The sequence below is a fragment of the Suncus etruscus genome, chromosome 6 (genome assembly GCF_024139225.1).
Source record: "Suncus etruscus isolate mSunEtr1 chromosome 6, mSunEtr1.pri.cur, whole genome shotgun sequence".
In the NCBI taxonomy this organism is placed as follows: domain Eukaryota; kingdom Metazoa; phylum Chordata; class Mammalia; order Eulipotyphla; family Soricidae; genus Suncus; species Suncus etruscus.
In genome coordinates, this window is record NC_064853.1 from 116,357,180 (window position 1) to 116,381,462 (window position 24,283).

Here is a 24,283-nt window from a genome sequence, read left to right on the forward strand (position 1 = left end):
GCGCTGACCACCTGCAAGGACCCAGGAAGACCAGCACAATGAGAAGGGCATGGCTGCTCTGCTCCACACATTTTTCTAGTCAATGATCCCCAGAACAACACATAACAAACACCACACTGCAAAGGTAACAATGGGAAACAACTTAGAATCGTACCATGTGTAGGGAATGAAGATAGTACCTCTAAAGACCTGACAAGTACCAGCTACCTATACGACCTCTCTGATAAGGACTTTAGAGAGGAAATGTGGAGATGTTCAAAGAACTCAAAGAAACCATGAAAGGGCAGCCCAGAAGACTCAAGAGGATATAAGAGTAAAAATGAGAAAACTTCAAACAGAAATATTAAAGCTGAACAGAGACTGGCTGGCACACATCTCACACACACAGAAAAAGAAGAGTTTGTGCTGGCAGGGATGTGGGAAGAAAGGGATTCTCACTCACTGCTGATGGGAATTCTGTCTAGTCCAGTCTTTATGGAAAACAATATGGAGATTCCTCCAAAAACTGGAAATTGAGCTCCCATATGATCCAACTATTCCACTCCTAGGGATATACCCTAGGAACACAAAAACACAGTAAAAAAAAAAATGCCTTCTGCACACCTATATACATTGCAGTGCTATTTACAATAGCCAGAATCTGGAAACAACCCAGATGCCTGACAACAGATGAGTGAAAGAAACTGTGGCCCAAAAAAAAAAAAAAAAGAAAGAAACTGTGGCAAATTTACACAACGAAATACTATGCAGCTGTCAGGAAAAATGAAGTCATGAAATTTTCCTTGATCTGGATAAACATGGAAACTATTATGCTGAGTGAAAAAGTCAGAGGAGGGACTGGAGAGAAAGCATGGAGGTAAGGCATTTGCCTTGCATGCAGAAGGATGGTGGTTCGAATCCCGGCATCCCATATGGTCTCCCAAACCTGCTGGGAGTGATTTCTGAGCATAGAGCCAGGAGTAACCCCTGAGCACTACTGGGAGTGACCCAAAAACCAAAAAAAAAAAAAAAAAAGTCAGAGGGAGAAAGATAGACACACCAGGGGTGGTGAACAGGATTTTTACCCTCACTCAAAATGGCAAAATGCAATATGCATTTAATATATTATTGTTAAAATTATATGCTTTTGTGTGAGTGTTTATCTGTTTTGTCAGGTCACTGCGACTCTCACAGTTTAAAATTTTGGCTCTTTGTGTCGAACTAGTTCGCCACCTCTGGAATAGTCTCACTAATCTATGATATTTAAGAAAAATAAGACATTAATAAATAAATAAATAAATAAATAAATAAATAAAAGACGTTATTATGTCCAGAGACAATAGAGATGAAGGCTAATGGGACCGACCCACTTTATGAAAGAGTGGTGAGTTCAGTTAGAGAAATAACTACGCTAACAACTATCATAACAATGGTAGTGAGTGACAGAAATAGAGGGTGTTGGTGGTGGGAAGGTTGCACTGGTGAAGAGGAGTGTCCTTTTTTATAACTGAAAACCAACTATAATTATGTTTATAATCATTGTGCTTAAATAAAGATATTATAAAAATATTAAGGCTGAAAATCCTGGTAGATGAAATGAAAACTTCACAGGAAAGCCTTTACCAGCAGAGTAACAGCTGCTGAGGACAGAATCAGTGAGATGGACTATGAGCTGCATAATATCTCCATACAACAGAAGAGGTTGGAAAAGAGCCTTAAAACAAGTGAACAGAAGACAGAAAAAAGGGGCTGGAAAGATAGCACAGCGGTGGGGCATTTGCCTTGCATGTGGCCAACCTGGGAGGGGCCCGGTTCGATTCCCTGAATCCCATATGGTCCCCCAGCCTGCTAGGGGCAATATCTGAGTGCAGAAGCCAGAAGTGACCCTTGAGTGCCACTGGGTGTGGCCCAAAAACCAATCAATCAATCAATAAAGTTTTAAAAAAATAAGATAGAAAAAAATATCCTCAAAGAAATCAAACAGACAACAATAGACTCTGGATAAAATCAATAGAAACAATGTAAGAGTCAATGAAGTCCTTGAGACCCAGGGAAAAAAACAGGAAGAATCAATAATAATAGCTGAAAAGGTCCCAGAGATAGTACATTCAATAGTATCCTGAATATCTAAAGAGATCCAAAGAAAAGCCCACCAAGGCAATCCTACTCATAATGATGAAAACCACAGATAGGGATAGAATACTAAAAATAGCAAAATCAAAAAAGTAAGTTACAAAGAAGAAGCACTCTTAAGATTTATAGCAGATCTGGAACTGGAGAGTTAACACAGTGGTAGGGCGTTTGCCTCGCACGCAGCCGATCCAGGACAGATGGTGGTTTGAATTGAAGCATCCCATATGGTCGCCTGTGCCTGCCAGAAGCGACTTCTGAGCGCAGAGCCAGGAGTAACCCCTGAGTGCCATCGGGTGTGACCCAAAAAACCCCCCCAAAAAAAAAAAAAAAAAAAAGATTTACAGCAGATTTATCATGAGCAACTCTTAAAACCCAAGCGCAATAGAGGATATAGTGACAAAACTGAATGAAAGGAATATTTCACCAAGAATACTTCATTCAGTGCTCGCTTCGGCAGCACATATACTAAAATTGGAACGATACAGAGAAGATTAGCATGGCCCCTGCGCAAGGATGACACGCAAATTCGTGAAGCGTTCCATATTTTTCAGCAGAAGAGCTCGCTTTGCTTCGCGGCCGCGCACTCTTTCTAACCAATGAACCCCACCACAACACGCAGGAAAAACCACAGTACAAGCGTGACAATGGGGAAACCTCGCAGGCAAACACCAAGCTCGGATGACCTAATAAATTCCAACCACCTGATTAACCTCTCGGATAAGACAATACTTCATTCAACAAGACTTTCATTCAGGTCAGAAGGAAGTCTACAGAGTTTCAAAGATAAACAACAGGTCAGAAACTTTACAGACTCAAAACCAAATTTAAAAGAAGAGCTGAAGGGTCAACTTTAAGGCAAGGCAGACCCAACAAACACACCAAGCCCCTACAAAATATTGACACTAAATACCATGACAACCATCTCTCTCAATGCCAACTGACTAAAAGCCCTAGTTAAGAGGCACAGAATGGCGAAATGAATAAGAAAATTGAATCAAGCATATTGCTGGCTGCAAGAAACATCTGAATAGTCAGAGCAAACAGGCTCACAGTTAAAGACTGGAAGACAATCATTCAAGCAGTCAATTAACTTATAAAGGCTGTGGTGGCTACATTAATATCAGATGACACAGAATGTTAAAAATGTTATGAGGGACCGGAGAGATAGCATGGAGGTAAGGCATTTGCCTTTCATGCAGAAAGTCATCGGTTCGAATCCCAGCGTCCCATATGGTCCCCCATGCCTGCCAGGAGCAATTTCTGAGCATGGAGCCAGGAGTAACCCCTGAGCACTGCTGGGTGTGACCCAAAAACCACCAAAAAAAATGTTATGAGACAGAAGGGCATTTTTAAATAATTAAGAGATGCATACACCAAGAAGAAATCACACTTCTAAAAATATATGTGCCTGAGAGGAGCCAGCAAATACTTAAAACAATTGTTTATAAATTAGAAGAAAGATATCAATAGCCACACAATAATAATGAGAGACATGCTGGATCTGAAGGAGAAAATAGAATAAAGTAGCTTAGTATATATATGCTTACACACTAAGTATATGTACTAATATATATTATATAATACTAATATATACATCATTAGTATAATAATTCTAATATAAATTCTATATTCTAATATGCTTAGTATATATATGAATATAGAGATATTCATCCCCAGGATGCTGAAAATACATTCTTTTCTAATGCACATGAAACATATTCCAAGGTAGACCACATGCTGGGCTATAAAACATACCTACATAAAATCAAGAGGATAGAAATTATTTCTACAATCTTTTTAGACCACGTGCACTAAAATAAAAGAAATTTACAAACGGACACAGAGAAATAACTTTAGCACTTGGAAATTAAAAAGCTCACTGTTGAATAGCCAATGGGTCAGAGAGAAAATCAAAGAGAAAATCAAACTATTCCTGAAAACAAATGAGAATGAAGACATGAAATAACAAAATTCGTGGAATATAGCAAAAGTGGCATTAAGAGGGAAATTTTTATCTTTGCAATAATTCATCAGAAAGAAAAGGCCTACATAAAAAACAATGGCATAGTATAAAAAAATTGGAAAATGAGCAATAAGCAGAGCCAAAAGTAGGCAGACAGAAGGAAATAATAAAACTTAGAGTAGAAATTAATAAAATGGTACCCATGAAAAGAATCCAAAAGATCAATGACAGCAAGAGTTGATTCTTTAAAAAATAAGTAAGATTAATAAACCTTAGCAAGACTCAGAAAGGGAGAGATAGAAACTTAACAGAATCAGAAATAATAAAGGGGGATACCATTACAAATATTACAGAAATTCAAAGGATAACCATATTACTTTGAGAATCTTTACCACAAAACAAAAGAACCTAGAAGAAATGAATAAATTTTTGGACTCCTATAACGTCCCAAGTTGAACCAAGACGATCTAGAATACCTGAACTGACTCATCAACATCAAAAGGTTTCCCAAAAACTAAACCCTGGGACCAAATGGATTCACTAATGAATTCTTTCAAATCTTTAAAAAAGATATACTGCCAATCCTTTTCAAGCTCTTTCAGGAAACTGAAGATACAATAACACTCTCAAAGAGTTTCTATGGATACAAAAATCCTCAACAAAATAATAGCAAATAGAATCTGACAATTCATCAAGAAGATTTTATGCCAGGACCAAGTAGGATTCATTTCTGGGATCAAGGATAATTTAACATACACAAGTTGATCAATAATACCATATCAATGAAAGAAAAAAAAAAGCCATCTAATTAGATAAAAAGATGTTTAGAAAGCATTAGACAAGGTCCAGCATCTATTCATGATAAAAACTTTCACTAAAATGGGACTTGAAGGAACTTTGCTTAATTCTATTAAAGCCATTTATCACAAACCCATTGCAAACATTATACTCAATGGGGAAAAATTAAAAGCCTTTCCTCTAAGGTCTGGCATAAGATAAGATTGCCTCTTCTCAGCCCCTGTATTCAATGTAATACTAGCAGTACTTGCCATTGCAAATAGGCAAGAAAAAGACATCAAGGGCATCCACAAAGGAAAGGAAGAAGTGAAAGTCTCAATGTTTGCAGATGACATGAAAATCCTAGACTCTACAAAAAAACTAGAAACAATATATTTGTATAGAATAGTAGCAGGCTACAAAGTTAAATACCAAAATCCATGGCTTTTCCATACACAAATAATGAAAGAGAAATGAAAGATATTTAAAAATAATCCCATTCACAATTCTACCTCAGAAAATCAAGTATCTTGGAGTTAATTTAACTAAAGAGCTGAAAGACCTATATAAATATAACTACAAAACACTGCTTCCAAGAAAAAAAAAGAGGATACAAGGAAATGGAAAATTATACCCTGTACATGAATTGGGAGGATTAGCATTATTAAAAAGTCAATATTACCTAAAGCATTGCACAAATTTAATGCAATCCCTCTTCAAAGAAATTGATCAGATGCTCTGAAATTCATATGGAGCAATACAATATATGTCCATGAATAGATAGCTAAAGGAATCCTTGGGAAAGAGAAGTTGGGAGGCACCACTTTCTTCTATTTTAAACTGTACTATAAAGAAGTAGTCGTTTAAAAAGCATGAGATTGAAATAAAGACAGAACCTCAGATCAGACTTGAAAATTCACAGATATAGCCACAGGTTTATGATCAATTAATTTTTTTTTTTTTTTTGGTTTTTGGGCCACACTTGGCAGTGCTCAGGGGTTATTGCTGGCTGTCTGCTCAGAAATAGCTCCTGGCAGGCACGAGGGACCTATGGGACACCTTTGGTCCTGGATCGGCTGCTTGCAAGGCAAACGCCATTGTGCTATCTCTCCGGGCCCGTGATCAATTAATTTTTGATGAAGGAACAAGAAATACAAAATGAAGCAATAAAAACCTCTTCAGGAAGTGGTTCTGGGAAAACTACTCAACTTCATAAAAAATAAAAACAACTCTTCTTTCTTCTTGCCTTCATTATAAGTTCATCCTTCATTATAAGTTTATCCTTTTTGTTTCTTTATTCTTTTGGCTTTTTTGGGTTATACCTGACAGCTCTCAGGACTTACTTCTGGCTCTGCAGTCAGAGCTCACTCCTGGTGGGTCAATGGAGACCATATGAAGTGCTTAGAATCAAACTGGCTACAACACTTGTAAAGCATGAACAATAGATGTTGTACTATTTCTTTGGTCCTAAGTTTATAATTTTTTAATCAGTCTTTTCAGAGTAACTTTTGAGTATACTGGCTTTCTCTATTGATTGTTGCATAATTTCAAAATTGATCACAGTTTTGTTTTGATTTTGTTTCTTTTTAGCTTATTTACTAAAATAAAAGTTCATTTATTTTAGACATTTTTAATAAGTTATCAGTACTATAAATATAAATAATTTATGTTGTCAGGGATGTGGTGAAAAGGAACTCTCATCTACTGCTGGTGGGAATGCTCCAAACACTATGAAAAACAGTATGGAAGGTTCTCAGCAAACTCAGAATCTAGCTGCCATATGACCCAGCAATCTCACTCTTGGGTATCTATTCCCATGACAAAAAAAAAAATTATCCATCAGGAAGCATACACACTGTTATTCATCGCAACACTCGGATAATAGGTAAGAGTTAGAATCAACCTAAATGTCCAACAACAGACAAGTGGATCATGAAGATGTGGTACATATATACAATGGGATACTAAATAGCTGTAAGGAATGATGCTATCATGCAATTTGATATCATGCAATATGAATGGAACTGGAAGATATTATGCTAAGTGAAGTAAGCCAGAAGAATAAACACGTGATATCACTTATATATTGTATTTAGAATAACTGCATGAAGAAATGCAATGAGTTAAATGGGAGTTGTCCAGAAAACTCTAGGTCCCAGAATATAATGAGGAGAAGGAAAGAAATTGAGTAGAGGAGAATCACAAATATTACAGAATGGTGACAGCAATGAAGAGGTCTCAGGCGCATTGATAGTGGTAAGAAACAAAAGAACTAAATATCCAAGCCACAGAATCAATGCAATGAAATCATAAGATCTAAACTTTAACAACATAATTGAAAAAAATCTCTCTGGGGATGGTAAGGGGTTTGACTCATTCTGCCTACCCGGTTTCAGTCCCTAGTGCTACATAGTCTCCTGAGCCTGCCAGAAGGATCCCTGACTACTGAGCCAGGAATAAGTCTGAGCACACCTAGGTGTTGTTCAAACACAAACAAACAAACAAACAAACAAACAAAAAACACAGAAAAAAAAGTTCTCTCATAATATGATGAGGGAACCAAAAAATGGAAAAAGTCATTGGAACTGAAGATTTTATCTATAGAACTGAGCTTATATGGGTGGGAGGGAACGTTAGGGGTGTCCTTGGCACACTGGAGATGGAAAGTGGACTCTCTTGTGATAGGTGTGATATAAGAATGATGGAGGCACTAAACATATAATTAACAGTATTATAAATCCCAGGACTTTAATGAAACAAACCAACAACAAAGAAATCAATTACACTTTTCCCTTTGAAGTTTAAAACTCAACATTCCTATAGTCAGACTTAGCTAACAAGTTATGCCTACTGCTTCTTTAAGTGAACACTATAATAAATGTCAACAATTTTCTTCTTTTCCCAATTATCAATATAAGTTTATCAACAAATTATTATTTTCTTTCTAAAACACCAATTATAATAAAACAGTTCCACATGGTCCTTCGCCCCCCAAAAAGGTAAGACTGGTGGTAGGGTCTGAACACATAACTCAGTGATAAAGTGCATGCCTGGAATGTTTGAGTCTTAATACTGAAAAAATAAACAAATGAATGGGGTCATAGTTTTTGCTGTTCAAAAATAATGATAATGCATCTGAAGTAGACTTCATGTAACATGTAAACAAACAAAGGAATATAAAAAATATACTATTTCAAAAAAAAACACAAATATTAATTCCAACAAGACCAACTACCCACCTTGAACACTGCAAATGGAGTTGACCTGGGTAAGAGAATCCAGCTCCTCAAGCCTCACAGGACTGGTCAGCTCACAGGAGTCAACTCCAGAGGCCATGCCTAGAAGTGGCTTTTGAAGCACGAGAACTGTTCGTTCAGCACAAACAATTTGGCCTGCCAACAGATAAACAGCAAATTACTAAATCTTGAAGAGAAAGATGAGCTCTCTTGCTTTTCATCAGACTCCTACACATCAAGCGTGGAGAGGGACACAGTTGTGGGACCCATCTTTGTAGCATAGATAACCACATTATGCAGAAAAGTAGACCCGCCAGCTCTCAGTATGCTAGGCTGAAAAAAAAATGCAAAAATACTAGACTCAGATTAAATTCAGAATGATTAAGCCACAGTAACACTGACATAAAAAAAGAATACATAAACAGAATTATAGTTTGATTCTTGGAAAAAGGGGACTGACATATCTAAGCATGTATGTTTTAAATTTCTAGATTTTTGCATTGTTTTATTTTAAAAAGTAGTAGTCTAGGAAAAAGCTAAAGGTGCATTCTGCAGTATAAAGTATCAACTGAAAATTTTTGAATTACTGGTGGCATCTTTCAGGGCATATGAGTACTGGTTCCAACAAGGTGGCTATGACAGGAATCACAGCTTTAGGAGCACTTGTAGGAGCCATGGACCCCACAGGCCTGGTATGTATAAAGTTTAGTGAAGAGCCAGCTGGTCCAGAGCATGAAAGAGATCTGGAAATCACTAGTTATTTGATGCCAGTGGGATTAAAGTTGAGTAGTTGAAGTATACATGGCCTCGGATGGAGTTCAGTGGTAGAACACCTGCGTTGTATGAGGGCTCTTGTCCAATCTCTGTCAAAGGAAGAAAAAGGGAAAAGGGGGAAAAATTAAGTACATCTTACCCTGTTCTTTCAGAGCATCCCTGAAAAGGAAGCTAGAAGAGACAGCCTTAGTGAGTGCTTCTTGAACTGTTGGGTCAAGTACACATGAGGAAGTGACACAGACCAACAAAGTTTTGGAGAGGTGAATGTTATTCTCGTCATGCTTTTGTAAGGTGACATCAGTAACCATCAGCCAAATTTTTTTTTGCTCCAGAAGTAAACGATTTACCTACAATTCAAAGACACAGTCAATATAACTTGATAATTATTCTTAATCCAGAATTGATTTTTAAAAATCCGAAGTTACTGAATTAACGTAAATAATTTAAAATATTGTTTCAAGAAACATTTTAAAACACAATAATCTTTGCTATACCCAGGAGTCCTGACCTTGCACCTGTTTAAAGGGCACTGCAGTAATCCATCTTTTTGTTCTCTAGCCAACTCAGGAAGAAATTATTATTCTCTTCCTTCCTGTCTGTATGCCTAGAATGTAAATTATCATTTTTAATGTTATTTTCCCTGTCATTAAAATTTGATTTTATTTACTTTTTGAATTTTTGGGGTTATACCCAGAGTTTCTCAAGAGCTACACAGAGCTCTATGGTCAGCGAACCATATGTGGTGCTGGGAAACAAATGAGGATTAACTGCATTCAATGCTAACACCTTACACTATCTCTGATCGATACTGTCTTTTTATTTAGTATATTCTTCTGTTCTGCTAGATGAATGTAAGTTTCTAGATGAGAAGAGACAGTTATAAATTTAATGTTAATATGTTTCTGTCAACTCCCCTGTTATTTGTTGAAATACTGATCTCCAAATACGACAGTAATGACCAATGAGTAATTAGGTCATTGAGGATGGTGTCTAGAAACTGAAGCCTGAATTGATAGTACAGCCTTGCACCTGGCAAACCCTGATTCTAACCCTAGCACCACATGAGTCCTGCTAGGACTGATCCCTGACTGACAGCCAGAAGTGGCTCAACCCCCTATGCTCTCCATAAAGTCTGAAACCAGCTAATGTTGGCAGAGTTATAATCAGAAAAGTAGGAATAGACTCCTGTAGAAACCAGTAATATCACTTCTTGGCACCTATGCCTCTAAATCACAAAAACAATAATGAGAGGACATATGCACACTGATGTTTATTGCAGCCGTTAGAATGATAATCAAAATACAGAAAAAAATCCAAATGCCCAACTACAGATTAATGGAATATTATGCAGCTGTAAATAAGGACAAAACCATATGGCTTGCCATGACATGGATGGAAATATAGGATATGATAGTAAATGGAAACAGTGTCCAGTAAAGAGAGTAATAAATACTGACACAGAATATTTTTCACATCTGTGACCTAAATATATACAATAAGGGAGAAACAAATAATAGACAGCAACAGAACTGAAGAGCTGGTCCAAAGAACTTAGGTTAGGGTAGAGGTGGGAGGAGCATCTAGGACCTCAGTGGAGGGAAGTGAGTACCCTGGCAGTGCGTGTCCTGTTGAAAGGATGTAGATGTATTAAACCATCAAAATATGCAAATCATAATACCTCATAACTTTTTTTAAAGGTTGGGGGAAAGGGATCAGAGTGATGTGACCCAGTTTGATACCAGGCATCCTATATAGTTACCTGACTACTGAAAAAAGTAATTCCCGAGTGTAGAGCCAAGAGAACCCCTAAGTACAGCTGGATGTAGCCCATAAATAAAAATAAACAAACACACAAAAAAAGGTGAGGTGATTCCTTTTTTTGCATAAAGGCACAGTAATTCAAAAACAACACATGGACTCTAGGACAGGAATGAAGTTGTAAGAAGTATTTGGGAACAACTGGCAAAGCCACATTTTCCAAAATGGTATAATATCTTTACCCAGGGAAGATAAAGATTTCTAACAGATTATCTAAAGCTCTTCACTGGTGGTCTTGGTTGGAGGTTGTGGGTAGGAAAGGCTTTGTGGGAAGGAGAATGCTAAAGGATAGCTATTTGTGCACCAAAGGAAAGAATCTACCTGCAGCATAAATGGCAAAGCAAACCATTGCCTGATACTCTGGGCCCTGATATCTGTGTTATGGACTAGAAATGTGCCTAAATCAAGTGTCTCCACACTGTCTTGCAGATGCTGGACTGAAATAGGATCACTCAGCATTCCATTTGCCTCGATTTGGAAAGTAAGAGCAACACCAGAAGCTTATCCATGACCACAGGAGACCCGATACCCTGCTTGTTGCCTCAGAGAGCACTGCCTGGTGCCTGGTGTCAACTAATTAGTTGTCATGTGACTAATAGATAACAGAAAAAGAGAAAAGAAGGACTGAACAATGGGCTTCTATTACCTCTTAGGTGACTTAAGCTGTACAAAGATGTTCTGTGATCTCAGACCCAGAAGAGGTTTCTTTGCAGAACTGATGTCACCTTCAACTTGCCAAGAACATCTTCCTTAACTACTCCCAAGATGATTTGTTAAGTGGCAAGGAAGCAAACAAAAATCTTGACTTGTTGTTCACTAGAATGGCCTAAGTCTCACAGAAACCATGGCTCTCAGGTTTAGAAGATGAGCCATTACTGTGATTCCTATTTTCCCATCTACAGGTGATATCAACTTCTTGTTTCTTTAACCTCCCTTTGTATCAGGAAAAAATGATCACCACAGGGCTCAGAATCTTTCAGGAAGAACTATGCCTACCAGTGGTCCTCAAACTATGGCCCGCGGGCCACATATTGTATTTGTATCTGTTTTGTTTCTTCATTGCAAAATAAGATATATGCAGTATGCATAAGAATTCATTCATAAGTTTTGTTTTTACTAGAGTCAGACCCTCCAATGGTCTGAGGGACAGTGAACTGGCCCCCTGTTTAAAAAGTTTGAGGACCCCTGGCCTAGAGTATTTCAGTCTTCAGTACTCAATATATGCAACTACATCTGTACAAGAATGTGCATAAACAGATTTTTAAAATGTTTCTCAGGCTGAGGAGACCATTAACCAAACCAGCACACTTTGGATGTAAAAGGCCTGGGTTCATTCCCTTGCACCACATGGTCCTGCAAGCACTGCCAGGAGTGACACCCAAGGACTGTGCAAACAGCATCTGTGAGCATCACCGGATAGAGCCCCAAAACAAAAATTTAAGAAAGCTTTTCTATATTCTAGGGAGAGCTCGTGGCAAATCATATGCAAATGCAAGTCTGAGTTTGATCTCCAGCAACATGTGACTCCCAACATCACAACAAAATGTGCATGACTTAGTATCATCAAAGCAGCACAGCAAACAAGGAAAATATTTTATTGAGTTAGAAAAATGCAGGGCCGGAGAAATAGCATGAAGGTAAGGTGTTAGCCTTGCATGCAGAAGGTTGGTGGTTCAAATCCCGGCATCCCATATGGTCCCCTGAGCTTGCCAGGGGTGATTTCTGAGCGTAGAGCCAGGAGTAACCCCTGAGTGCTGCCAGGTGTGACCCAAAAACAAACAAAAACAAAAAAACAAAGAAACAAAAAGAAATTTTTTAAAAAAAAGTTAGAAAAACGCTTTTCTCATTGTATATGACAACAATTAAGAAGTTATCCTCTGGGACCGGTGAGGTGGTGCCAGAGGTAAGGTGTCTGCCTTGCAAGTGCTAGCCAAGGAAGGACAGCAGTTCGATTCCCCGACGTCCCATATGATCCCCCCAAGCCAGGGGCAATTTCTGAACGCTTAGCCAGGAGTAACCCCTGAGCATCAAATGAGTATGCCTCCCCTCCCCCCAAAAAAGAAGTTATCCTCAGGGGCCAGAGAGATAGCATGGAGGTAAGGCATTTGCCTTGCATGCAGAAGGACCCGGTGGTTTGAATCCCGGCATCCCATATGGTCCCCCGAACCTGCTGGGGATGATTTCTGAGTGTAGAGCCAGGAGTAGCCCATGAGCGCTGCCGGTGTGACCCCCCAAACAAACAAACAAAAAAGTTATCCTTTAATAAATTTTATAACACCATATATATTATCATTCTGAGAAAGAGAGAAAAGGTTGGTGATGGAAAGGTGGAAGAGAGGCAATGAGAGACAAAGACGAAGTAAAGAAAAGAGAGACAGAGAGAGTATTTAAAGAGGTGGTGTGGGAGAAGGAAAGAGAAAGGGAGAAAAAAAAGGGTTATAGAGAAAATTACCTGTGGTCTTTGATAGATCACTCTGGCATAGAAACTGCAACGGATACCCATATCACCAGTCTAGAAAGACAATTAAAAATATAGTAACTATACACAAAGCAAAAAAAGGAAGGAAGGAAGGAAGGAAGGAAGGAAGGAAGGAAGGAAGGAAGGAAGGAAGGAAGGAAGGAAGGAAGGAAGGAAGGAAGGAAGGAAGGAAGGAAGGAAGGAAGGAAGGAAGGAAGGAAGGAAGGAAGGAAGGAAGGAAGGAAGGAAGGAAGGAAGGAAGGAAGGAAGAAAGAAAGAAAGAAAGAAAGAAAGAAAGAAAGAAAGAAAGAAAGAAAGAAAGAAAGAAAGAAAGAAAGAAAGAAAGAAAGAAAGAAAGAAAGAAAGAAAGAAAGAAAGAAAGAAAGAAAGAAAGAAAAGTATTAGCATATTTTTGCTATTTTTCCCAAGGCATTATTAGAAACAAAAACATTACCTGGAGAATTTCTCTCAAGTAGCAGGTAACTGGAGGTTGGTAAAGCTTAGAAATGGGATTGTCTTCAATTATATCAATATGTCCCAGATTTGGGTGAACAGACAGCATGTAGCAAAAGCTAGGAGTAGAAAGGTGACTTTCTACCTGCTTAAAGTAAAAACAAACAGATCATTGTGTTGCCAAAAGACTCATATTGTTAAAAATTTAATCATTTTATATATTGGGTGGGGAATAAGGCTTGGTAGTAGAGTTTATACATCACAGGTGTGAGGCTCTGGATTTAATGATATCCAGCACTGAAAAATGTATATATAGATCGACACACAGATCTTTATCATTATGTTAGTTTACAGAAGAAAACACTATTGTGTTTAAAGATCTCCTTTTAAACAAACATTTTTAAGAGCATACTGGCAACACCATTTATAAATTACTTCCTCTTGAGTCTGGAGATATAGTTCAGGGGTTAAGGTACTTTTCCTTTAATCTGGCCAACTACATTTGATCCTCAGATCCATACTCGTTGCCTGAGCACTGCCAGGAATAATCCCTGTGCATAAAGCTAGGAATAGTGCCTGAACATTGATAGGTATGACCCCAAAGCTAGCAGAACAAACAAACAAATAAACTTTCTCTTAAGTAATCTAGAAATGGGTATTTTTAATAATTATGAGATGATCTAGCATATTATAGAGCAGTGTTTCTCACTGGAAACACCCTCAGATCTGAGAGCTCCCAGGACATTCCAATGGGAACACGGGTGAAAACTGCATAAATGGCATAAGACTAGCACAAAACTATGGAACCAACCTAGGAAGGAAACAAAGTGCTAAAGGGGGCATTGTCAGAAAAAAAAAAAAAGACAATGTTATAGGGGAACCTATTGGATACAAGTCAGAATAAAGTTCAGGGGACACATTTTAATGGGACCATATGGCTACTTGCAATAATGCTGGAAATGCAAAATGGTGGGAATATGAATATATATATAAATATACATACATATACATACATATACATAAATTTTATTTATTGTGTGAGTTATATGACTTTCTTGGAGCAGGGTGTTATGGGTTGGCACATGGCAAAAAGCAGGTTTTGTATTATGCAGACCCCTATGACTCCTGGACAGTCATAAAAGGGATCTGTTGCTTTAAGGGCTGAGAAATCAGTTAGGAGGGACCACCTGGTAACTGTCATTTAGAGGCAATTGCATAGAGTTGGTGTGGAGGGGTGGGATAGAGTTAGTATATAAAGCCCCCCGCTCCAGGACGGGGCTGGCTGCATTTCCCAGAAGGCATCGCTGGAAGGTTGTTGTCAGAATACTAAAAAAACTGTTGGTGGACTCCCTATTTATTTCTGTTGCCATGGAGTCTTCCTTTCCCTCTCCTCTGGTCCTCTCTTTGACTCCTTGCCTTGGTCCCAACCTCAGTCCCCTCTCTCTCCCTCTCTCTGCCTAGGAGTTGTCTGTAAGGCCTCTGGCTTTCCTATCTGGTCTATTCCCCTATTAAACCTGGTCTCCAGAAAACTTTTTTTTCTTGTCAGAATCTTATCTAGCAGTTGGGGTTTACAGGTGCTGGATACAGCATACTTGACTCACCTTTCCACAAGTCAGGCTGGGGCCAGGAGCTTTCAAGGGTACCACTGGAGGCCACATGGTGTCAATCAAACTGAAAAGTCCTGCTGTCCTGGAGAAAGAAAAAGTTCTGTCAATGATGGTCAGAACCAGGCACGTGTGTTCCTGGCAACAAGAGCTTACTAAACCTTATACCATTGTCTTAATGACTTCATTGGAGATACAACAATTTCCATAAATTTGCTTGCTGCTAAACTTCTTTTTCTTTCTGTTTAATCTTCACTTCCTTTTTATTTCTTTTTCTTTCTATTGATAACTTTGCCTTTTTTTTTTTTTTTTTTGGTTTTTCGGGCCACACCGTTTGATGCTCAGGGGTTACTCCTGGCTAAGCGCTCAGAAATTGCCCCTGGCTTGGGGGGACCATATGGGACGCCAGGGGATCGAACCGCGGTCCTTCCTTGGCTAGCGCTTGCAAGGCAACACCTTACCTCTAGCGCCACCTCGCCGGCCCCAACTTTGCTCTTTTATGGAAACTTTGCTCTCACTAATCTGAAAACAATGTATTTTCAAATTACTTCATTGGAAATAAAATAATTTTCACAGATTTGCTTGTCATTATACTTTTTTTTTCCTTTTTGGGCCATGCCTGGTAAAGCTCAGGGGTTATTCCTGGCTATGTGCTCAGAAAATGCTCCTGGCTTGGGGGACCATATGGGAGGCCAGGGGATTGAACCATGGTCCGTCCCAGGTTAGGCGTGTGCAAGGCAAACACCCTACCACTTGTGCCACTGCTCTGGTCCCATCATTGTACTTTAAAAAAAATCTTGAGTTCTGCTGTGTCTCTGCAGTCCAGAAGATATCTTTGAACTTTTCTCTGCTTGCATAGGCCTAAGAACTGATCCTGCACAGCATTCTTCCCTGAGGGCTTCTCTTCCTTGGAGGTGAGTCAACCCGCCCACAAAGGGTGGACTCAGTTGAATTCTGCTGTGTGTCTGCAACACAGCAGACATCTTTGGACTTTTCTCTGCTTGTTTCTGCCTAAGAACTGATCCTGTGCAGCATTCTTTCCCGATGGCTCTTCTTCCTTGGAAGTGAGTTGACCACCCAAAAAGGGTGGAGCTAGAGGAGTGAGGTTACTCTGCTTCGCGACTGCGTACATCATCTAGCAGACGGCCTGCGGGCCACATATTGTATTTGTATCTGTTTTGTTTCTTCATTGCAAAATAAGATATATGCAGTGTGCATAAAAATTCGTTCATAAGTTTTGTTTTTACTAGAGTCAGACCCTCCAATGGTCTGAGGGACAGTGAACTGGCCCCCTGTTTAAAAAGTTTGAGGACCCTAATGAAAACCACCACAACAGGTAGAAAAACTCACAAGACAAGTGTGCATATGGGAAAACAATGCAGACCAACATCAGGCATAAAAAATGAAGGTGACAACTCTGACGACCCGAAAATGGCCAACCACATAGTCTCTCAGATATGGAGTTTAGAGAAGAAATATGGAGGATATACACAGAACTCAAAGAAAGCATTGATCGAGTTGAACAGTACACTGGTAAGAATCAGAGAATATGAAGATAGAAATTAGAAAAATCCAAACTGAAATAACAGGTCAAATAACAGGTCTGAAATACTCAGTAGGTGAATTGTAAAACTCAATGGAGGGGTTTGAGAGATAGCATGAAGGTAGGGTGTTTGCCTTGATGCAGAAGGACGGTGGTTTGAATCCCAGCATCCCTTATGGTCCCCGAGTCTGCTAGGAGCGATTTCCGAGTGCATAGCTAGGAGTAACCCCTGAGTGTTGCTGGTGTGACCCAAAAACCAAAAAAAAAAAAAAAATAGAAAAAGGAAAAAGGAAAAATTCAATGGAAAGCCTATCCAACAGGGTAACAGCAGTTGAGGATAGAATTAGTGTGCTGGATGATGAGATGCATTACAACTCTATACAGCAGAAGAGATTGGAAAAAGCCTTAAAGCAAATGATTAGACAACTGAAAAATTACTCAAAAGAATGTGAACAGATGAAAATAGAAGTCTTTGATAAGCTCAACAGAAACAACTCAAAAATCATTGGAGTTGGCTTTGAGATTGGCAACTGGGAGAAGCTAAAGAGACCTGATGGCTTTGCGTGTTTCTCTTCTCTGATCTCTTGAAGCTCTCCTCAGAGGATTAGGAAGGGCCCAAAAAATCTGTCTCCTGGAGCCACTCAGGCCGAAAGGCCAAAAAAGACGAACTGAGTGAATACCAGCTATCAGGGACGCCAGCCAAAGAGTTGTTGACTCCTTTGTCTATGAAGGAGTCCGCCCTTTTGTGAGATTGGAGACTGGGAGAAGCTGAAAGGACCTGTTGACTTTGCGTGTTTCTCTTCTCTGATCGCCTGAAGCTCTCCTCAGAGGGCTAGGAAGGGTCCAAAAAGACTGTCTCCTAGAGGCCTCAGAAGAGTGCTTTGCTTTGTGGCCTTACACTTTTTCTAACTAATGAACCCCACCACAACACGCAGAAAAAAAATCACACCAGAAGCGTGACAATGGGGAAACCTCACAGGCAAACACCATGAACAGAGAATGAAGATGATAGCTCTGATGATCCCTAAAATAGCAACCATCTGATTAACCTCTCAGATAAGGAGTTTAGAATAGAAATATGGAAGCTCCTCATGGAAATCAAAGAAGACATAGCTCTAGCTGAACAGAACACAAAGACAGATATCAGAAAAATCCAAACTGAAATACAGATCTTAAAAGCACAGAAGCTCAACTGAAAAACTCAACAGACAGCCTCTTCAACAGAGTAAAGCAGCCAAGGATAGAATCAGTGAACTGGAAGATGAAATGCAGAACAAATCCATACAGCAGAAGAGATTTGAAAAGAACCTTAAGGCAAACGATCAATGAGAAAAGTACTAAAGGAATATGAAAAGATGAAAATAGAAGTCTTTCATAAACTCAACAGAAACAACAAAAGAATCATTGGAGTCCCAGAGGCCCAGGAAGGAGATCCCCAGGAAGAATCAACAGTCAAAGACTTCATCACAGAGAAACTCCTAGAGCTAAAGACTGCATGCAATCAAATCCTGCATGCCCGAAGAGTACCAGCTAGAAGAGACCCAAAGAAAAACACCCCAAGAAACATCCTTGTTACAATGATGAATCCCACAGATAGAAATAAAATATTGAAAGCTGCAAGATCAAAAAGGGAAATTACATTCAAAGGAGCATCCTTAAGACTGAATGAAATGGAATGCAGGCTTCACCTAGAATACTGCACCCCAGCCCGACTCACGTTCAGGTTTGAAGGAAGGGTACATAGCTTCATGGATAAGCAACAGCTCAGAAACTTCACAGATACAAAACCAGCTTTAAAGGAAAAACCGAAAGGTCTACTTTAAGACAAAACAGACCAACAGACACACCAAACTTATACACAAAGATGACATTGAATTCTATGACAATCATCTCCCTCAATGTCAATGGACTAAACGCACCAATTAAAAGACACAGAGAGGCGAAATGGATCAACAAGATGACCCTAACCTTCTGCTGCCTACAAGAAACACACCTGAATAGTCAGAACAAATATAGACTCAAAATCGAAGGCTGGAGGAAAATCATCCAAGCAAATAACACCCTTAAAAAAGCTGGGTGGCCCCCCTGGATCTGTGCAGATACTGATATCTCTAGACACAGAGACTGATTGTATCACGCAGGACAGAGCAGAAGTCTTCCAAACACCACAAAAGCACCACCGGGAGAGTAAATGATCCTGAACAGAGTCTATAGTTAATCCCATGAAAATATACTCCAAGGACGGAGAAACCCCATATCTCTTAGGCCAAGGGAATTCCTTTTCAAATGACCCCAATATTTACTGTGCCAGGGCAGGAGAAAAAAAAACAGAAAAACAAAAAGCACAAAACATTGTTTATTTTTTATATATTATTTTATCTTCATTTATTATTATTATTATTATTATTTTTATTTACCTATCTATTTTTGGTCAATTTCTCTGTTTGGGTGTGATTATTGAAGTTGTTGTCCCCAGTTATACTTATTTTTTCTCTTCCTTTCTGTTCTTTCTTTATGTGCTATGCCATGTTTCTTATATCAAGACCATGGCATTTTTGTTGTTGTTGTTGTTGTTGTTGTTGTTTTATTATTTTTTTTTGTGGTGCTTATCGTTATTGTTGGAGTCCTCACTGGATATTTGATACTTCTTTTTGTACTGGTGGAGTGTTTCACCTTCTTTTTCTCCTTCATCTCTCAAACCGATGATGAGAGCCTCTAGAAGAATTCCGCTTATTTTCGGCGTATTAGACTTTTACCCCAGTTTATTATTTTTCTCTTCTTCAAACAAAACCACGTAACTTGAACTAGCTAGTCCTGCCCCCCCCCCAGTTAGAGGGGGAAATAAGGGAGGCACCAGGACCAAACAGGTGCAAGACTACTAAGTAGTAGGCTAGATACAGAGGGGACCACATATTCTAGCAACCCTGGGGGTGAGGGAAGAGGATATGGGAGGTAGGACAAAAACGAAGGTGTAGGGATGACAATTTGGTGATGGGAATCCCCCCTGATTTTATGTAAATATGTACCTAAAATATTATTGTCAACAATATGTAAGCCACTATGATCAAAATAAAAAATTATATTAAAAAAAAAGCTGGGTGGCCATATTAATATCGATGACACGGACTTTAGACTCAGAAAAGTTGTAAGGGACAAAGATGGCTCAATGCTCAGAAATCGCTCCTGGCAGGCTGAGGGGACCATATGCGATGCCAGGATTTGAAACACCGACCTTCTACATGAAAGGCAAATGTCTTACCTCCATGCTATCTCTCCGGCCCCCCAATACCCATTCTTGATAAAAAAAAAAAAAAGACTCTCAGCAAGATGAGAATGAAAGGAACCTTTCTCAATATAGTTAAGGCTATCTACCACAAGCTAATGTCAAATATTATCCTCAATGGAGACAAACTAAAGCCTTTCTTCTAAATTCTGGTACAAGACAAGGCTGTCCTCTCTCACTACTGCTATTCAACATAGTACAGGAAGTACTTGCTACAGCGATTAAGCAAGATAAAGGTATCAAGGAATTCCAGCTAGGAAAGGAAGAAGTCAAGCTCTCACTGTTTGCAGATGACATGATACTTTACTTAGAAAACCCTAAAGACTACCAAAACAGCTTCTAGAAACAATAGGTTCATATAGCAATGTGGCATGCTACAAAATTAACACATAAAAATCAATGGCCTTTTTATACACCAATAATGATAGGGAAGAAATGAACATTAAGAGAACAACCCCATTCACATTAGTGCCACACAAACTCAAATATTTTGGAGTCAACTTGACTAAAGATGTGAAGGACCTATACAAAGAAAACTATAAACCCCTGATCCAAAATATAAGAGAAAAAATGTGGAAATGGAAACACATACCCTGTTCATGGATTGGCAGGATTAACATAATTAAAATGGCAATTCTCCCCAAAGCATTGTATATTGTAACTGTATTACAAAGCAATAGTTATCAAAACAGCATGGTATTGGAATAAAGATAGACCCTCAGATCAGTGGAATAGGATTGAGTACTCAGAGAATGCTTCCCAAACATATAATCACCTAGTTTTTCATAAAAGTGCAAGAAACCTTAAATGGAGCAAGGAAAGCCTCTTCAACTAGTGGTGTTGGTACAACTGGCTAGCCACTTGCAAAAAAGCGAACTCAGACCCCCAGCTAACACCATGTACCAAGGTAAAATCCAAATGGATTAAAGATCTTAATATCAGACCTGAAACAATAAAGTATATAGAACAACATGTAGGCAAAACACTCTATGACATTGAAACTTAAGGCATCTTTAAGGAGGAAACTGCACTCTCCAAACAAGTGGAAGTAGAGATAAACTGATGAGACTATATTAAGCTGAGAAGCTTCTGTACTTCAAAGAAAATAATGCCCAGGATATAAGAGCCAGCCACTCAGTGAGAGAAACTATTCACCCAATACCCATCAGATAAGGGGCTATTATCCAAAATATACAAGGTACTGCTGAAACTTTACAAGAAAAAAAATCTAATCCCATCAAAAAATGGGGAGAAGAAATGAACAGAAATACAAATGGCCAAAAGGCACATGAAAAAATGCTCCACATCACTAATCATCAGGGAGATGCAAATCAAAACAACTACGAGGTACCATCTCACACTACAGAAATTGGTGCACATCACAAAGAATGAGAAACAGCAGTACTGGCGGGGATGTGGAGAAAAAGAAACTCTTATTCACTGCTGGTGGGAATGCCATCTAGTCCAGCCTTTATGGTAAAACGATTCAGAGATTTCTCCAAAAACTGAAAAGTGAGCTCCCATACGATCCAGCTATACCACTTCTAGGGATATACCCTAGAAACACGAAAATACAATGCAAAAATCCCTTCCTCATACCTATATTCATTACAGCACTATTTACAATAGCCAGACTCTGGAAACAACCAAGATGCCCTTCAACAGGTGAATGGCTAAAGAAACTGTGGTACATATATACAATGAAATATTATACAGCCATCAGGAGAGATGAGTCATGAAAATTTCCTATACATGGATGTACCTGGAATCTATCATGCTGAGTGAAATAAGTCAGAGGGAGAGAGATAGATGCAGAATAGTCTCAGTATCTATGGATTTTATGAAAAATAAAAGACATTTTTGCAATTATTCTCAGAGACAAGAGAGAGGAGGGCTGGAAGGTCCAGCTCACGACATGAAGCTCACCAGAAAGAGTGATGAGTACAATTAGAGAAATAACTACATTGAGAACTATCATAACAATGCGAATGAATGAGGGAAGTAGAAAGCCTGTCTAGAGTACAGGCGGGGATGGGATGGGGAGGAGGGATATTTGGGACATTGGTGGTAGGAATGTTGCACTGGTGAAGTTGGGTGTTCTTTACATGACTGAAATCAACTACAATCATATTTGCAATCAAGGTGTTTAAATAAAGATAATAAAAAGAAGAAGAAAAAGTCCACTTACATTTATGTTTATTATGTTCTCTTATGTTCAGTGCCCCAAATCTAGAAACAACCCAAATGACTGGATAAAAAAATTATGATAAATATACATAATAGAATACTATTTGGCAATAAGAGTAGATGAGCTAATGCAATTTGATGGAGAGAATCATAATGAATGAAGTTAGTCAGAAGGAAAAGGACAGCTACAGAATGATCTCTCACATGTGGGATATAATAAACTTTGAGGGGAATAACAAAAGCCCAATGGTAATAGAGCAGGAGAACTAGCTTTGAGTAGGAAGCCTGTCACTGTGGTGGGGTGGGTATTGGGAATACTAAAATATAGAATCTAACAACTAATCAAGAAAATTATATACCATGACCAAGTAGGATTCATTCCAGAGATGCATAATGGTTTAACATCTACAATTCAATCAATATAATACATTAAATAAATAAAAGTAAATATAAAACTTACATGATCATAGCAACAGAACAGATGCAGAGAAAATATCTGACAAGGTCCAGCCTAATTCATGATAAAATCTGTCAACAATATGGGATTTGAAGAAACTTTCCTCAAAGTAGAAAAAAGCTACCATATGATGGAAAAAATAATACTCAATGAAGAAAACTGAAAGCCTTTCTTCTAAGAGAAAGTTGGCCCCTCTAATCTATTCTTATAGTACTGGAAGTACTTGCCATAGCAATTAGGCAGAAAAAGATAACAAGTGTATCACATAGGGAAGAAAGATATCAAGCTCTCGCTGTTTGCAGATAACATGACACTACATTTAGAAAACTAGAGACTACATAAAAAAGCTTTCAGAACAGATCTGTATAGCAAAATGTCTACAAAATCAATATATAAAAAATCCACTGCTTTACTATATACACATAAAGAAAGAGAAGAGCTATTAAAAAACAACCCTATTTGCAACTGTGCCTCAGAAATCACCCTGAATTCAATTTGTTTTGGTTTGTTTGTTTGTGTGTCACTCCCGGCAGTGCTCAGGGGTTAATCCTGGCTCTATACTCAGAAATTGCTCCTGGCAGGCATGGGGGACCATATGGGATGCTGAGATTTGAACCACTATCGTCTGCATGCAAGGCATATAACCTACTCCATGTTATCTCTCCAGCCCCACCTGAATTCAATTTAATTAAAGAGGTGAATTACCTATACCAGTGATTGCTAATCTTTTTGAGCCTGAGTGCCCAAACTGCCGCACAAAACCAAAGAATTTCCTCAAAAGTGCCAGCACCTCAATTAAACCTTAATAACAAAATTTTAGTATCTAAAAACTATGTGCCATGTGCTGCATATCTTAATTATGGACCTTCCTGCGTGCCAGTTGCAAGGCCTTCGCGTGCCACCACTGGCACACATGCCATAGGTTTGCCATCGTGGACCTATACAAAGTAAACTACAAAAAACTGCTTCAATAAATAAAAAAAAACACAAAGAAACAAAAGCATACTCCTTTCTCATTGGGTGAGAGGATTAACATCATTAAAATGGCAATAGTACCCAAAACCATTAAATAAATTTAATTCCATTTCTAAAAGGATATCCATGATATTTTTCTTTTTTTTGTGGTTTTTGGGTCACACCCGGCAGTGCTCAGGGGTTATTTCTGGCTCCAGGCTCAGAAATTGCTCCTGGCAGGCACGGGGGACCATATGGGGTGCCGGGATTTGAACCGATGACCTCCTGCATGAAAGGCAAACACCTTACCTCCATGCTATCTCTCCGGCCCCTCCATGATATTTTTCAAAGAAATACAGCAAATGTTCTTGAAATTCATATGGAACAATAAACCTCATGAATAGCTAAAGCAATCCTTGGGAAAAAGAATGCATCACTTTACCCAACTTTCAACAGTACTATAAAGCACTAGTCAATAAAACAGCATGGTATGGGAATTAAGAGACAGATCTTCAGATCATTGGAGGAGACTTGAATATTCTGAGACTTACCCTCAGTTACATGATCAATAAACTTCTAATAAAGGGTCAATAAATACAAAGCAGAGTGGTGTTAGGAAAATTAGTTAGCTCTATGCAAAAAGTAAACTCAGAGTTTTCTTTAA

General features: G+C 38.7%; 2 protein-coding genes and 1 non-coding gene across 3 annotated transcripts in view; 1 reads left to right on the forward strand and 2 right to left on the reverse strand.

Moving 5' to 3' along the window:
* UBE2V2 (ubiquitin conjugating enzyme E2 V2) overlaps window positions 1–24,283 on the reverse strand; it is a 738,183-nt gene that overhangs the window by 343,543 nt on the left and 370,357 nt on the right. The window lies entirely within an intron of this gene.
* The window catches only part of SPIDR (scaffold protein involved in DNA repair), a 184,620-nt gene that overhangs the window by 52,727 nt on the left and 107,610 nt on the right, over window positions 1–24,283 (reverse strand). The window contains exons 5-9 of the mRNA XM_049775632.1: window positions 15,189–15,280; window positions 13,593–13,732; window positions 13,133–13,192; window positions 9,002–9,209; window positions 8,092–8,244 (exon numbers count right to left, since the gene is read on the reverse strand). Coding sequence (XP_049631589.1) covers window positions 8,092–8,244; window positions 9,002–9,209; window positions 13,133–13,192; window positions 13,593–13,732; window positions 15,189–15,280 — 653 coding nt within the window. The remainder of the gene's footprint in view (window positions 1–8,091; window positions 8,245–9,001; window positions 9,210–13,132; window positions 13,193–13,592; window positions 13,733–15,188; window positions 15,281–24,283) is intronic.
* LOC126012841 (U6 spliceosomal RNA) lies at window positions 2,554–2,660 on the forward strand. The gene has a single exon (XR_007497195.1). It is a non-coding gene; the product is annotated as a U6 spliceosomal RNA (small nuclear RNA).